At 42.9% G+C, this 17,368-nt stretch overlaps 1 protein-coding gene across 1 annotated transcript in view; it reads left to right on the forward strand.

The window, feature by feature from the left end:
- The first annotated feature begins 366 nt into the window (after nt 1-366).
- plcl1 (phospholipase C like 1) overlaps nt 367-17,368 on the forward strand; it is a 91,354-nt gene continuing 74,352 nt past the window's right edge. Inside the window, exon 1 of the mRNA XM_019270162.2 lies at nt 367-2,333. Coding sequence (XP_019125707.1) covers nt 2,154-2,333 — 180 coding nt within the window. The 5' untranslated portion in view covers nt 367-2,153. The remainder of the gene's footprint in view (nt 2,334-17,368) is intronic.

Below are 17,368 nucleotides of genomic sequence, written 5' to 3' on the forward strand. Positions count from 1 at the left end.
TAATCATCACTTTAAAAGTTACATACGTTGTTTTTGGTGCCTGTTTGTTTCCCAGATATATTAGTGTGTGTGTGAATGGGTGTATAAGAGACATTAACTTAAAGAACTTTGTAGAAAGGCGCTTTATGAAGTTCAGTCCATTTCCTTTTATTAGTTTACGGGCAGATCTGCCACATCCAATATGGTGGCGACGTCGACGTACGATTCAGCGCTCAATGCGGCGTCTATGTCTATATGTCTATGCCACTATGGACCACCATGTTCTACAGTAGCCCAGGATGGACAAACTAAACACTGACTCAAGAAAGGGCTTTTTGCAACTACACCACTAGATGTCACTAAATCCTACACACTGATCCTTTAAAGAGTAACTTAACACCTTCTCAAAACATCTTTTCTTTGCTGACCTCTAGTGGTTCAACTTCTCACCTTGTTGTAGTGAAATACAGGTGGACTCCATGACCTGGTGACATTGCCGTCAGGGTGTGCAACAGAGTAGCATTCCTGACCACACCCATCAGTGATGCTGGAGGTGATTAGAGGTAGAAGGCTTGAAACTTTCAGAGTAGGCACTGTATAACACCGTACAACTACTGAGATTCTAGTCTATAAATCTGTTAAAGATTGTACATACAACGTATCAGCAGTGGCAAGACAGTGTTTTACTTAGAAGAGTAGGAGTACCACTTTGGTACCAAACCAGCTCTGGTTCTTGAACCGGTTCTGTTCAGGATTCAACAACCAACAATAAATAATCTTGTGAAAAGGAATAAAGCCTCCAGTGTTAAACAGCCGGACAGGGTCGGCCTACACGGCTGGATTTTAATGTCTAAATAGTGGTAGTATAGACGAAGATTTTCTGAGGTGCTATGTGGTGTATAAATTGAGAGACTGAGAGACTTTGGTTTAAAGGACTGTATGTTTGGCTGATTTTGCTTCAAATTAAAACTGCAACAATTATTTTCATGATTCTAAATGTTCAGTCTGTAAAACAAACCACAGAGCAGAGCTGACATGAACATTCTGGACTTTACAGCAGGCAAACTCGTTGCCTGTTAACTTTCTTTACTTGTCGATTCATAGACCAACTGTTTCTGCTCTTCTTCATGAAATTTCTAACAACTAATGATAAAAGCAAAAGAACTCTGGACTGCGTTTCAGCAGAAATCTAAATCAAACAGGAACCATTCAGTGATGATGTCTCCTGAGGTTCCCACTGTACTTGCCCCCCCTTTGCTCCCAGTGGTCCATGGTCTTAAAAACGATAGGGAGGCTCTTTCAATCCCTGGGACTCGACAGTACAACCTATCAGAGCCTCTGACTGCTTCCAAATCTCCCAAAGGCGGATCCCATTGGCCGCTCCGCGTGTCAATCATGATTCCGGGCAACATGTGGGAGGAGCCGGGTGGAGGGAAGAAGGGAGGGGTGGCGGGCTAGAGGCGGTGCGACTGTCAGTTGTGTTCCCTATTCTCGTCAAAAGTCGGCTGTTGTTGCTTTGAGTAGAACCAAGACGACCGCGGTGTGTGTGTGTAGTCAGAGCAATGCGCTCCACGGAGACACATGAACGCATCTTCTCTCTGCCTGACGCCAACCGCAGCGCAACTTGGCTCCTTTCTGCACTTTGACATCGATGTGTTTTTGGGGGGTGGGGGGATCGGAGCCTGGTTTCGGGTCGCCTTGTAGCCAGACGCTGGATTCTTTCAAACATTTTATTTCCACCACCTCAGCCTCAGGGTCTGTTCGTCTCACGCGCAGGTTTTGAGGTGGTTTTGACGCACGAACTGCGCCTCGGCTGCCTCGAGGAAAGAAGACCGGGAACGGTGAAGACTTGTTGCGCGCATCCGGGGAGCGCACCAGTCCAGTTGTCATCCAAGTCGATACTGTACCTGCGTGTGATGCTTTGATTTCAACAGTGAGCCGTTTAGTGGAACAGGACTGGACCCGGGAGACCGGCTCAGACCCACAGACTCAAGTCAACATCAGCTCGGTGCTCAGTGACAGTCTGCTTGTTGGGGTGCTCGGTGTTCTCGGTGTGACAGAGCTCCTTTAAATGGCATCAACGCGCAGCCAAGTCAAACTTTATTTGGGTCAGAACCGACGGCTTGATTAATTCTCCTCTCCTTGTTTTGAAACGAGCCCTTCTTCTCATCGACATGTCTGAGCGTGATGGATATGGAGACGGGCTGTGCAGCGACGGAGCGCCGGACTGCATCCCGCCGAGAGCGTCCCGCGGCCGGCGGAGCGGTGTCATCCTCCCCGGTGGCGGCCAGGACACCGACACCATCCTCCTGGATACGGTGAAGGCGGCACCTCGCCGGAGCAGTATAATTAAGGTAAAAAAAAAAAAAAAAAAAAAAAAAAGAAAAAAACGTTTGTTTGGCTCCATTTTACCCGTGAACATGAGCCTGGAGTGGAAAAAACTGGATCTATTTTTGTTGAAGGTGGTGTAAAATAACAGCGTCTGAAAATATTGATGATGCTGCTGTTAAATGTTTCAGCAGTCTCTCAGGGAAATCATCAATAAGTGAAGCTGGAGTAAAAAACAGAGTAACAGGTCGGCTTAAATGTTGGTGACGCCTGTTCGAACCCTCAGTCACAGTTGACACGCAGGTCTCCGAGGCCACACGGTGACGCGGATCATGTGGCGCGCGTCTGCCGGTGATTATGCCTCGTTTCGCGTCCTTTTAAAGCGCGTCACATGTGCGTAACTACACATTCCTTTTTGGATGCCTTTCAAAGTAGCCACACCACATTCTCAGATGATGGGATAGCTGCGCGACGTGAAAACAACTTTTGGCTTCTGAGCTGTGCGTGTGTGACACAGTGGCGTGCAATTCAAGTCTGAAGGAACAATGACTGTGTGGGAATATTGCAGTGACCTGCTGCAGAAAAAGCCATAAATGTAAAGTAGCAGTAAGGTCAGTAAGAAGTAAAAGTGCCAGTACAACAATATACAAGTGTAAAAGTCCTGCATTTAAAATCCTATCGTCAGCAAAATACACTTAATGTATCAAAAATCAAAGTACAGTTCTGCACAGGATAAGTCTGAGGGGTCATGAGCTGATTCTTGTTGCAGGAGAGAAGAAAAAGTTCTGCTACAAACGTTTCTATTTATTCTTTTTTGCAGTTTTATTTCTGACACATTGGATCATTTCACTTCTCTGGGGCTCAAACAGTTATTCAAATGACACCATCTGAGAAGTTAGAAGTCTGTGTGTGAGTCAGTATGTGAGAAGTTCAAAGGGGAAGTGTCCCTTAAAGTTGTCAAAGGGCCCCAAGTGCACTCTGCTTTTTCTGTGAGGTGTCACAAGCCAAACAGGCCTGGAAGCGCTGGGTTCGTTTGAAACAAACCGCCGAATCTCACACGTTGTTTTCGGTAACATCTTCATCTGAAAAGTAACTCCAGCAAAATGCAATATTCCTAAAATATTAAGCACATTAAACAGAATGAATTATGAAACAGAAACTAGAAATATTCAAGTCGAGTACAAGTTCTACACAATTATATATTGTTATTGTTTTTTTTATTAATTTTAAGTACAGTACTTGAGTAAATGTACTTACTGCTGGAAAGACCCCTCACATACTGACCAGCTGATGTCATGGTGACATCATGATTTTCCGCCCTCACCTGTGCTCAGGTTGCAGGTCACCGCGTCCTATGAAGGTGCAGAGTGGGAGGTGAGGATCATGTTTGGGGATCATTACCTTTAATGTCTAACCTGTCAGCTCAGCAGGAGCTTCTTCTTCTGCACCTCAGGTCATGTGACAGTTGCGTTTGGAGGTGAGGTCACTGAGCGGAGCAGAAATCAGGCAGGTGGAGGATGTCTGTGACGTCAAAGGCAGCTGAAGGAGGAAATAGATTGCTGCTATTTAGTTGCCGCTGAGGTTTATAACCTTCTCAGGCCGTTTCCCATCTGATGCTTATATCAAGATCATGGGAGAGGTTATGATGTTTTTATGATTGTGTAAGGGGGGGGGGGGGGGGGCAGCTGGAAGACCCAGCTGAACAGAGAGTCCTTTGACTGCTGCTGGGGAGGAAGTAGATGAAAGGATGGACAGATGAGAGCAGTGATGTCAGTGACAGGCACGGTCAGCTGTGACAGTGTCAAACCTCGACACCTCTCAGCATCCACTGAGATCTGTCAAAGGTGGGCAGAGTCGAACTTTAAGTGAGAGTCGTAACCATGAGTTGATTAATCTGCAACAATTTTGATGACTGACTAATCGTTTGAGTCATTCCTGTACCAGCTCACACTATGTGAGGATAAATACTGTTCGTACTAATGTTTGTTCTGCAGCCTGCATCTAGTAGTTTAATCGCTGCATTGCAATCTCCTCACATCACCCTCACCTTCTCAGTGTAAAGGAGAAACAACATTTTAAGGGCCCTGTCTAGAGTCACTATTTAGTTTAGTCTATAGAAAATAAGCGTTTCAACACTTAGTTTCAGGTGATCGTACATGCATGAAAACATAGTTATGAATATTAGACTCTATGTCTGCCTTATTATGAAAATAAAGGCCCAAAATCTCACACGTAATAATCAGACGAGTCAATATGAAAATACTGTGAAAGTCAAACTGTAATTTGAATTCTCTTAACTTTTTATGTAGGTAACTATGATGAGTGATGAGTGATGATGAGTGCAGGTACTGTGCATACATTTCCATGTTTCAAACAAGCCATCCACTCTCACTGTGTTATCAGCAGTGTGTGTCACACTGAGTAGCCGACAAGCACATATAGTGTTGGTTATGTCCAACATTCAACATGTATTGCTGTTAAAAGTATACAATGTTATATGTATAGGTAATTATTTGATTGAATTGTGTAATCCCAGATGCTTTCAACAATGTTTAAAACATTTTGTTCAAGGTAAAGGTGCGTTTCATTTGGTCACCTGTTACTGGCATCACGTCCCCTTTGCCTGTCTAGCTGCTGATCTACATCAGAGAAGGAGGAAGGATGTCACAAACTTGACTAAAAGACAAGCGAATAAAACTTTAAGCTCGTCCGTAAACACGATTTCTGCCTGAGTCATGACAGATAGGACTGCATCAGCTGTCGTAGTTGTTAAGCAGGATCCCACGCTGCTTCACAACATCACCAAACTACATCTTTTGACGAGATACTACGGCAGCAGAAATGACACAACGTTCATTAAAGTGTAAAGGAAACTAGATAACTTAGCTGAGAGTGGGATTCAAATGAGATCCTGCAGATAAAACACTGTTCACACACACACACACACACACACGCACATGCACACGCACACGCACACACACACACACACACACACGCTGTCAGATCATGAGGAGGATAAGCATGAAGTGAAGTCAACCACAGTCTTTGAAAATGTAAACAAACGTTTTGTCAGTCAAAATCCAGACACGCACATCCAGCTAAGAACTGTCAGGTTTGCATGTCGTATTACATCACATATGATTAGATACATTGATAAAAAAATCACCCCTCTCTCACAAAAAGAGGGACATAGAACTGTATTTTTCATAGCTCTGTCTGTAAGCTTGTATTTCTCTCAAAAAGAAGAGCGCCCACTCTGAGAACACGATGGTGAAGGCTGCTGCCAAGGCAGAAAAATAACCAATGACTTTTAATTTCACTTCGACTTTTATTAAATGTTGAGCAATTAGATGCACAGTGGAGGGCGAGATGGTTTGGAGGTTAAGAAGATAGCAAGGAGTGAATTTTCATTTTGTTTCTACACACACACACGAACACATTCCCTTTCAGATAAGCAGATCTCTTCATTAAGGGCATTTTTTTGAGGTTACCACTTTGAAGTGAAGGAAAGGGCGAGGTTAGTGTGGCTCACATTACTACGGCAACACACACTCATGTGTGTCAGATGCCCACATGTACCATGTTACGTTCTGCACACACGCATGCACACACCCCTGTTTGTTCAGCTCACCCCATCAAAACACACACACGCACGCACACACACACACACACACACACACACACACACACACACACACACACACACACACACACACACACACACACACACACACACACACACACACACACACACACACACACACACACACACACACACGCAGGCAATTAAGGCAGTCTTTGTTCTATCCGCTCTCAACCGTTGTGTGGATGTAGTAATTGCACCCTTAGCTAAACTCAAGCTCCTGTATGTATGTAATGACATAATATACATCATCACTATTACCATCACCATTATTATCGTCAGCAGCAGCTACGGCTGCAGTAGTAAGACTAGGAATGCTGCACAGTATTAGAGGATGGAGGATGTAGGAACAAAACAACCCCCCTCTAAAACATGGACATAGCTTCCCAGTGTGGTGGTCTTGCCTTCTTACCACCTCCCCACTTATCCAAAAATAGACAAAGAGGTGGAGTTGAACGAAGCCTGGTTACTCAAAGAAGCCACCTTTCAATCAAGGATACAGGATAACTGAGAGAGGGGATGACATACAGCAAAAAACAACAGGTGGAGTGTGACACATATTAACGTGTCACAGTTGTGTTACTTACATGCAATCTAGCATCTCTAATGATGTTCAAATGTGTGCTTAATCTGTGTGGGGAGTGTGCTTTTTGGCTTGGCGCATGATGTCATGGACATGACGTGGACGTCTTCCGGTTTGACTGCTGTTTTTTGATTGGTTTGCGGAATGTGACATGGAGCTCCGGTTTCCCAAAAGTTGAATCTGGCTCAACTTCTCACCACTTGAATTGAAGATAAAGTTCTTGGGTCTTCAGTTCATATCATTGCTACTGATGTGTGAAATACACACACACACACACATACACACACATCCCATTTTCAGTGTTAAATGCAATGTGGGGTCATTTGAACACTTCACCTGTACCTGGCACTAGCACACATGCAGTACTGTACATGTCCCTGACATATTTTAGACAGAAGCTCGTTAAAAAGGAAAAGGGACAAAATAAATCAATAAAAATAAGTCTACTATAACTACTACTACTATAACTATAACTATTTTGTTAATTCAATTCATGATTGTATGTCATCAAGATCAAATCCCAAACATTCACTGGTTCCAGCTTCTAAAAGTGTTTTCCTTTTTGTGTATATGACACTAAGTTCAATATCTTACGGTGTGAGAGTCGTAAAGGACTAGTGTGTAATTTTTAGTGCCATCTAGTGGTGTATTTGCTGGTTGCAATCCCCTCGCCTCATCCTCCCTTTCTTAATGTGGAGAAACTACACAAAGTAGACAAACATGATGACGTTCCCTATCTAGATTCTGTGTTTGGTTGGAGTAGATGTGTGAGGAAAGCACCGCGAGGGCCGATCTGTAAAGTTCTGGATGGAATGATCTGTTTAGCTACAGATTACAGGCCGAGGTGGGTTACGTCAAAAATGTTTGTGTGTCTCTACAGTCTGTGCAGTAAACACTGTAGTAACTCTGCTGCAGTCAGAGTTGTAAAGTTAGTTCCAAACTGACCCAGGATCTGACTGGCTGACATTAAACCGTTGGTTGGATATTTGGCACAGTGCTCTTTTTGGAGTCGTGGTTAACTTTATTACACATACTTTAAATTTTTATCAAAGACCCACTGATGATCGTACTGATGATTCATCAGGGAGAGTTTCGTGTCCGCCCATTCTTGAACAGACTCCAGCAGCCTGTTACCTCTTGACCCTCGATGCCAGAAATAACTCTTCCTTCTTCTCTAGTTTAATAAGAAAATAATTAAACGTGCTTAGTAGCCTTCTGCTACTCCTTAGAGATGCAGGACCACTGAGAAGACTCGACTTTGAGTAGAGTAAAGCAAAAGAGAATGTTGAGTAATAAAAAAACTTCAAACTATCATTTTCTCTGCAGCTAATAGAAATTAAGTTGCGAAATTGGGTGAAACCTCAAGTATCATTTGAATAGAGTAATATAAATGCTGTTATATTTGTGTGTGTGTGTCATCATCCAGGCTCATTTCACTCCTTCATGTCATCGTCACGTACATGCTGGTGCGTCTGCTGGAGCGCTGCCTTCATCACGCATTGAGAGTGAGTTAAAGGGACGCTAATCTCAATCAAGTTAAACACATTAAGCTCAGGCTGTTATATTAATGTTCCCCACTAAAACCATCAGCAATTAGCTTACAGCATTACTGTGTAACGAAGCAGAAGGCAAACACGGCACTCAGCGGCAGACAGTCAGGCCTGGGAGAGTGGTGTGGGATTAACAGTCGAGCCTGTACACAAGTGAATGAAACATACACACACACACACACGTTTTCCAGGATGAAGCTCAGGGGAAGGCATGGTTGGACATCTCTCTGACAGGTTGTGTGTTGCCTGGCTGCTCACTGTGAGAGCGCTGAAGGACACTGTCTCTCTCTCTGCATCTCCTTTTCCGGTGTGTTTAGAGAGCAGAGCCTTGACGTCTCCGAGTGTGACAGCCAGACTGTGTTTAGTATTACTGCAGGGCTTCCAGTGGTCATCCAATTCATTGAATGTTAAAAATGTTTAATGGGAATCAGTGTATTATTTTGGATTATCTGAATTTGAGATTTCAGACACTTGTTTGACGTTACTCTGACGGGTGTGGTGTTACATGAAGGTACATTTTGCAACTAAAATGATACACTGTGAGATTGTTAGTGGAATGGAACAAAAAAAGTAGCGTCCATGGCATGTCCAGCACTTTTCTGTTGCATTGTGGGAATTTTTGTGGGCACTACAGGCTGATTTGCAGCTGTAGTTGTGGCACTGCTCTGGTGTGCCTCTCAAATAATAGCAGAAAGGTTGGTTGGTGCTGCGGTTTCTATATATGTTGAGTTTCTTCGTGTACTTCAGACAATGGAGAACGAAACTGAACCTTCCACGTTTTTTCGTTGTGTTTTTCCTCGTCTGCTAGTGAAACAAAACGATGACGGGACAGACAACGTGTCGGGCAGCGAAGCCATTCTCCATCAATACATCCACGGTCGTCTCCTATACACAAACAGTGCACGTCCACACCAAGTGGGCCAATCAGTTGTTGGGACATATTACATTTGTAAGGTACGAGGCTACACAGGCTTAAATAGTGGATGAATTTCACAGATGTTGGACATTCAAATAAGGTTTTGCACAGGGTGAATACAGTGCATAGAGTATAGCAGCTATAGCTGTTACAGCTGCAGGCTAATTATACCAGTTTATAATTGAAAGTGCACAGATGTGCCTCCAGTCCATCATGGAAAGTCATTGAAAAGTCATGGAATTTCATATCAAGGCCTCAGTGGGAGCTGTGTTTATGTTTGATATAAGTAGCTGAGTTTATTTTTGTCCTTTCTCAGACAGAGTACCACGTGGGTCCACTCGGCTTTCTCCTCCTCCTCTCCCATCTGGACTGCTCACTCTGCATCTGAAACATTGTGTTTTCTTTTGTCCTTCTCTTTTCTCCCTCCTTCATTTAGCACCACTTTGATGATTTCGGGTGTTTTTCTTGTCGTATTTGTTCTCACTTTGTTCCATTCACTCTAATTCTCTGTCCCCCCTCCTGCTGTGCCGAGAAGTGAACAATGATTTGTTTACAACGTGCTCCTGGAAACTGGTCAACAGTAATGACAATGTATCCCCTGTGATTCTGTGTGTGTGTGTGTGTGTGTGTGTGAGTGTTTGTCTGCGTGCACATGCAAAGCAATTACAGCCACTGAGGGCCTTCTGTCTCCCAGTATCATCCTGCTACTGGTGCCACATCTCTCCGGGAACACACACCACCTCATCACAGCTGCTGGTCAGGAGTGTGTGTGTGTGTGTGTGTGTGTGACACAAAGAGAGACAAAGAACATGAAGGTCTGAAACCTTACAGTAACGCATCAACACTCCAGCACAGAGGCAGCATTCATATCTATCATCATATCTATGTGTTACACATCAGCTGTAAGATTTCTCTGCTCTCTCCCTGTTGATGTCAGCTGCATGCAACGTGAACCTGAGGTTTTACAAGTTTTTTTTTTTTTTAAACAATATTTTTTACAAATGCACACACAACCACTCAACATGCACCAATATAGGATAAAATACAAATCAAATGAAAAATTTCCCTTCATTATTTACAATTTCCTTCCAGGTAAAGCCTGCATTTCCATCTCCGTTGATGTTTATGTCATTCCTCACAAAATCTTTCTGCTTGCCAAGTCACGTTAGTCAGTCTGCAAACCAAAACAATGTGAAAGCTCTCTTGTCCACATCTGCAATAATGGTGTGTCCAACATAGTGCAGTAAGCCTTCTGGTTTGTAACAGTCCAGAAGTCCAGAGTCCAGACTGTTTTGTATAAAGCCCTTCAGATATACTGTATTAGAATATATGTCTTTGGCATTTAGGGGGACTTTAGTATTAAACATACCCGACAAACATTTTAGAACAAACCAAAGTCCAAAGTTTTACATGTTGTTCTCATGTCTCATGAGTCACCATTCCATAAAAGCTGCCATGGCAACCTTACGAGGACAGACCTTGTATGATTTCAGTAACAATGGAACATCATTGGATCCAGATTTTGGTTAAGAATGTGAACCACTGTGTACCAAGGCTAAAGTCCTCACCACAGTGGCCTGGGTTCAACCCAACCTGTGGCTCTTTTCTGCGTGTCGCCCTCGTCCCCTTTCCTGGATGAATTCCTCTGCTGTGCCTCATACACAATCAAGATGAATTTAAACATGAATTACTACTAACTACTTTTAAATTCATGATCAGTCTTCAGGGACATAAATGACATCAACACAAAATGAACGTGTAATCAGTCTGTGTGTGTTTCCATTAAGGATGAATTATTATTAATAACTATCACCACATAAATAATACTTTAAATGAGAGCTAGGCTGATACATTGGAATAAATGAGCTTATTGCAGATTGTTGCTTATTGCATTTTCATTGCACAATGCTGAGGTGAAACAACTTCATGAATGTGTCGCTGCAGTGTTTTGAAGAAGCTGAAGGTTACGGACACCGTCTTCAAATCATAGAGCACAAACATCCTCCGGTTATCCTTGGCAGATCATAGGCACTGTAGCACAGTGTTGTCAAGGTTACTGTCGTTATTCAAAATAAGAAACCTTTATGTGCCTGTCATTGGTGATTTCAGTTGAAACAGGTCAACTTTTCGAAGCTTTTGTGGCAGAGTTTCTCTGCGTCTTCTTACTGACACGCTTCAAAATGGACTTGGATGCAGACAGCAGATGTGCATCCAACAGCTCATCTGATGGCAGATTTTGAATTTGTTTTTTTTGTAAAGCACTGTGACACTTAGTGTTACAAACATACAGCTGAAACATCATCTTGTCAGTTTATTATCCAACATATAGATATAAATATATCTTCTATAAGCTCATATCTGCTGGCCAGTTTATTTATTTATCTACTGTATCCACCCACTATAGTTTTACTATGTATATCCGTATGAACATACACTTCCTGTTCTGTCTGTCTGTTGTTTCTTGTCAAACTGTTTGGTCTGAACATAGTGCACACTATGTAGCCTTTAGTATTTTGTGTTGTGATGTGTGTGCACTTTATTGTTGTCCTGTCTGCCCTATGTTTTATGTTTCATGTAGCAGTTTCTCTGTGTACTGTGATATGGTTGAAATGACGATACAACCACTTGACTTGAGTTTTGTGCATTGTAAATGGTGTTCTTCATCAAAGTGCTGTTCATGCCATGGAGTCCAGGTTTATTTAAAGCCAAGAAAGTCACAAGTGGTGTGTCATATGTCATTGTGTCCACATGTGTGCCTCCGCTGGCCCAGTGTATGATTACTGATTACATATTTCACCTGTTAACAGCCAATCCAAGCACTGTGAGAAATCTTATCAGTTTCTTGACATTTCATACTTATTCACTCTGGCTGGCCCTCAGTGTTTGGAAAAAGAACTGTTTTGAATCTTGGGGCAGATTTCTGCGATCTGCACACAAGTTGTGATTTCATGTAAATTTTAGAAATTTATTTTAAATTTTATTCAAAACTGTATTAGTGTCATTTAGAGAACACTGTTCTCCTTTTTACACTCTGAGCTAAAAGAACACGCCAGCACAGTGTCATGAATGTTAAAGAGAACATACGTAATGGGGCACTTTCAGCTGGAAAGCTAATATGGGTTGTTGCTTTAAGTGTGCAGCTTCTTTGCTGTGTGGCAGGCTGCTGACTGCTTGTTAGTGTAAGTATGTAGCAGTGATAGAACGGTGATGTTGCAGCTTTACACAGAGTTTATCGTTTGAAATCATCTGACTATTTTCACTGAGGTTATTCATCAGAGAAACAATGACATCCTGACTGCTCAATGCGCAGACAGGGTGCGACATCTTGAAAACCACAAATAAAGACTTTTAGGGCCTGATTGTCTTTCTCAAAAGAGCACAGGGTGTGTGATTTACAGAGCAGCCTGTAAGCTGTATTTGTAGTTGAACAGTTTTACCAGCAGGCCATTTGTGCAAGACATCTTGGAGGAAATGATGTAATACAGAATGATAAAATACTTCAAAGGAACAAGGAATAAGTGTCCTGATAGAAATGTTTGGGAAGGGGCTGAACTTGAAAGATCCGCCAAACACCGAGTGACGTGGAGGACATTTGTCAATGGCCTGCGCTCCCTAAAGTCAAGTCTGTAGGAAATACGTGACAGATGGGGACACTAAATACACATAAGTGTTCATGTCCATCATTGGAGTTCATAGGAATGCTGTGGGATTTAAACTGTGACCTTCACTCTGCAGGCGGTGCAGGAATTAAAACACCAGAGCATAAAGAGGATTTTAGTTCTGAATAACTGCTAACACAAACTAGTTGAAAGCTGGGTGGCTGCTTTGGTGACTGTGGCAAGGACAGAGGAGGCAACGAGAGAGGAGTGCACGGCGTTACCATCTACAAATCACTCCCTGTTTAAGCTTCTCTCTATCCCTCTCACCCTGCGTACACACAGATAAACACATCTCTCCTCTGCACGGCCGTCTGCATCGCTGTTTGTCCTTTTGAGTTTTCTCTTCAGACGTGCAGGATGACATGTCTGGAAGCAGAGAAGGAGCACATCCAGAGCGGAGTGAACGCAGACAGATAAAGAGCAATGCTGTAAGTGGCTCGACAGGTTGTAGAAAGCAAAGTGCAGAAGACCCAACGTGAGGGGAAATCCTGAATGAGGAGGAAAGAGATGGAAAAAGAGAGAGAGAGAGAGAGTGTGTGTTTGTGTGCTCAGCAGTGTGTGGCGCTAACCTCAGGGTGGATGAATCGGGGAAAACTCTAGGGACTGCATGTCGGCTTGTTTTTCTGTTTTGGGCTTCAACCTAGAGGGCAACACGCATACAGATCCTGGGTGATGTAACAGAGGCCATTTACACTTTGTGGTTAGTTGGAATCCCACTCTTGATACCCCTTCACTGTGCTACCTTTGTGCACCTTTCCTCCTCATATTGCAGGTGTTTACTCATGTTCAGCATGTTGGTTCTGTTTAAGGTCTGTCACGTTAAAGTGGCACATGGAAGTGTGTCCTCGTGTCCTTGTGCAAGAGTCTTTGTAACCCCGTCACTATTCACAGGGTCTGTTGGGGAACTAGTGTAATTAGAGAGCTAACGTGCTAGCCCTAGTCAGTCACGTTATGTCTTAGCCTCCTTGTGTTTCCTCTTTACTGCGCTGTGTACTCCTCTTTGACATTTTGTCCTCAGGGTTGTGCGTCATTTCATTGAAGAAGAGGCAAAGAAGCTGTTTGCACAGTTGTACCATTGACTCTGGTGTCTACAGACAGGTTGTTCTTGGACAGCAGTTTCCTCTCTTCAAGAAGAATAATTCTTTTTCAGTAGTCGGGTGGCAAACACTCTTGTTTTTTTAGCTCAGTTGGTAGAGCATCTGCCCCACGTGCAGGGGCTCAGTCCTTGCCACGTGCAGGGTTTGAATCCGACCTGCGGCCCTTTGCTGCATGTTATTCCCCATCTCTCTCTCCACATTCCTGTCACTCTTCAGCTGTCTTTCAATATAAAAAAGCTTGAAAAGACAAAAAAAAAACTTTCATGGGATTAGCATAAAGTGGGCATGTCTCTAGAGGGGAGACTAAAAGTTACCCCTACAACTTTGAAAATGACCATGCCAGTTTTTACATCACCAAAATTTATGCTAACTTTGGAGTGTTATGGTGACATCTATGCTTCCAATGGATCCCATAAGTCTACTACTTCTCCTGGCACCAGTAACTTCACTTTACCTGCAACAGTCTCTAAAAACGTAAACATGCTGACTGAGGATATCCCCTTTACGGCTGAATACCCCTGAAAAGGATGCAATGTGTTCTATGTCCGCCATGGTCGCCGGTGGTAATTGCAGCTACTCTAGTCAATGTTTGAAACCACCGAGAATGCAAGCAGCCCGCATCAATTTACAGAGAGCAGCTCGAGCTGGCCAGAAGTCAGACGCAGAAACAATCGATTTTCAAAATCAAACACCCGGTGCAAACTTCCTATTGTAACAATTCAACTATATAGCATATTTACACATGGTAGAAGAACATAAATCAAGGAAACATGACCAAATCTGAGCATGTAAACAAAGTCTGATGGGCAAGATGCTTCTGAAACACTCCTGGTGGGGTTTGAAGTTGGATGGTGAACGGACCAAAACAGTGCTGCGGCCTCGACGTGTTAGAGACGTGCCTGGTGGGCTTCTGCTGATAGTTTTCACTCAATTCCTGGATACCTTACATCATTTCATGCCATAGGTAACAAGGGAGCCAGCCTAATATTGCTGTTTGACATGATTTCAGACTACACGTACATATTAAAGGTCTGCCTTAAGACCTTTATTAGTTTACCTTCACACAGTACAATTCTCCAAATCCACTGTGTCTGTGAACTCTTTAGACTATTGTATGTGATCTCCTTTTGTTGAGCAATGTAATATTTTCACACTTACATTCACTGAACCTTTCCTGAGACTGGATCCCCTCTGGGCTTAAGCGATAAGCTGTTTGATTATTAAAATAGTTGCAGATTGCAGAAAATTAACTGCTTTTCTTGGCAATCTTTGACATTTTAAGTGGTGTTGTGACACGAAGCCACAAAGAAGTAGAGAAGTATACTGTGATCCCACTGAGAGAAAAAAAAAAAGTTGTGTACTATCATTTTGGGTAGTGAGGCATTTAATCTCTCCTGTTTTATTTGGCCAGCAGTGCAGGAATGTCACTAATGATGCTATCATGACGTGTAGGCTGGTTAAACTGGGACTGATCTCAGACCAGCTCCTTCAGGTGGTCTCGTTTACACTTTCAGGTGGATTCAGAGAGAGCATGTTTATTTTTCCTAAGTCAACTCTATGCTCACATGTGTGTGTTCTGTAGCAGTGCTGTGTAATTACACTGTGATGAGTGTGTTTGCTGCAGCGGACTGCTTGCTTCATGAAGCTAATGGCTGTCCTGATCTACCACAAAGTCGAGCCTGGTGTGCGTCTGTTTATGTACTTAAACATGTTTGTTGTTGTAGTCTGCTGGAATAAACTCACTTAAGGTAGTTACAAGCTTTTGTGTGTGTGTGTGTGTGTGTGTGTGTGTGTGTGTGTGTGTGAAGGGCATGTTTCAGCCCTTTCACAGTGGAGGAATGTTTTGCGGCTGCCAGAGTCTGCTGCTGTGACTTCACTCTGACCAGCGGAGATCCCTGGCACCACACACACCTGCTGCCATGGCAACCACATACAGGACCCGCGACAAAACCCCCGCCCCCAATCCACCCACCAACCCACACACACACCCACACACACACCCACCCACGCACAAAAGCACAATTCCAACCCAACTTGCTCCAATCTGCGGCGTATGTGTGTCTTTGAACATCTCCCAGTTTTTGAATTGATTTTTATATGGGTGACTGGAAATAAGGTCCTGTGTTTGTGTGTGTGTGTCTTTGTGTGTGTGTGTGTGTGTGTGTGTGTGTGTCCATCACTCCTGCTCTGTACAGCTGTAAACACAACACGAATAAATGATCACTCTTTAACTTGTTTGTGAACAGTTTATGTACACATCCAGCAGACATTTAGACAAGTGTGTTGGCTACCTGATGAACTGAAGTCTGATATTCTCTCTCCACCGACTCCTGATGGAAATTTCTGGCTCTTTGGCCGCCAAATGCTCCAGCCGAACTGTGTCTGTCTGCTGCTTGGTGTTAAACAGGTACTGTGTGTTTATCAGAGATTTACTGCTTGAAAACAGCCGCCTGCGTAGTTACTCATTAGACACAACTATTGCAGAAAAATTGCGTGGAATCCAGTATTACTGCCTGCTCTGCTCAGCTGAAATCTTGCTGCATGCATATGTCTAAAATAGTCTGAAACTGCTGCAGCTCCCATTTTTATTCATTAAACCAAGAGTGGAGTTTAAATGGAGAATCCATCCTGAATGGAATCATGACGTTCCCAAAGATTCCCTTCACTACAGTGTAATCATTAAAAACAGCCGAACAGCATCGCGCCCACAGACAGAAAGTGTTGAACGTGAATGTTCCCTCAACGTTCTACAGCTGTTTGCAATGTCATTGTTGGACTCATTAGGAGCTATTAGCCAGCAGCTTCGTGTTTAATAGACACTGTGTGTTCCCTGTACCAATGTGGCCCCAAACACATATACTGAGCTGTGTTTCCATGGTTACCAAATGATCATGCATCATAATATAGATGGTTTGAGAGATCACACTGAAGAACAGTTTTTTTTATTAACGGGACAAGTTATGATATTTAGTTTAGGTAATTTCATTGTTATATTCATAGAGTAATTCTAACGAAATCTTTAGATAAAAAACTCAGTAGTCACACTCTTAATTATGCATAACCATAGGCCTTAAGAAGGTGGAGACTGTCCATTAGCTAACTGTTCATGGATGGCGTTCTGATTGTTGATCTGTTTTTTAATAACTTTAGATGACTTCAGAAATGTTTCACAGAGACTATGGTTTTAAACACATAAAGAAATATCAAAGGATTGATACTTTAGACACCTCCACATGCACATACACACTAGAAAGAAAACATTGTGCTACTAGTGGTCAAAACCTGGACAGAGTACCTTTTAAAATGCTGGCTGAAGAACAGGTCTGACTGGTAACAGCATCACTTTGCAAATTAGGAGCAAAACATGAAGGAATTTCTTTCAGGTTACTCAGAAACAAATTTACTGGCACATAGTCTGAGGGCCATGGCTGAAAACACATACGAACAGGGCACAGTAGGTGTACTGTAGATGTCCCACAGATTTAACAGAAGACGAACATGTATAATCAATTGATGCTAGTTTAACCAGAGGACTATACAGAACTTTGCTCTCTATGATTCGCCTTCTCAGTTCAAAAGAAATGTTCCTGTTAGATTGGTGAGGTCCTGTTCT

This window comes from Larimichthys crocea, chromosome XVIII (assembly GCF_000972845.2).
Source record: "Larimichthys crocea isolate SSNF chromosome XVIII, L_crocea_2.0, whole genome shotgun sequence".
Taxonomy (NCBI): Eukaryota; Metazoa; Chordata; class Actinopteri; family Sciaenidae; genus Larimichthys; species Larimichthys crocea.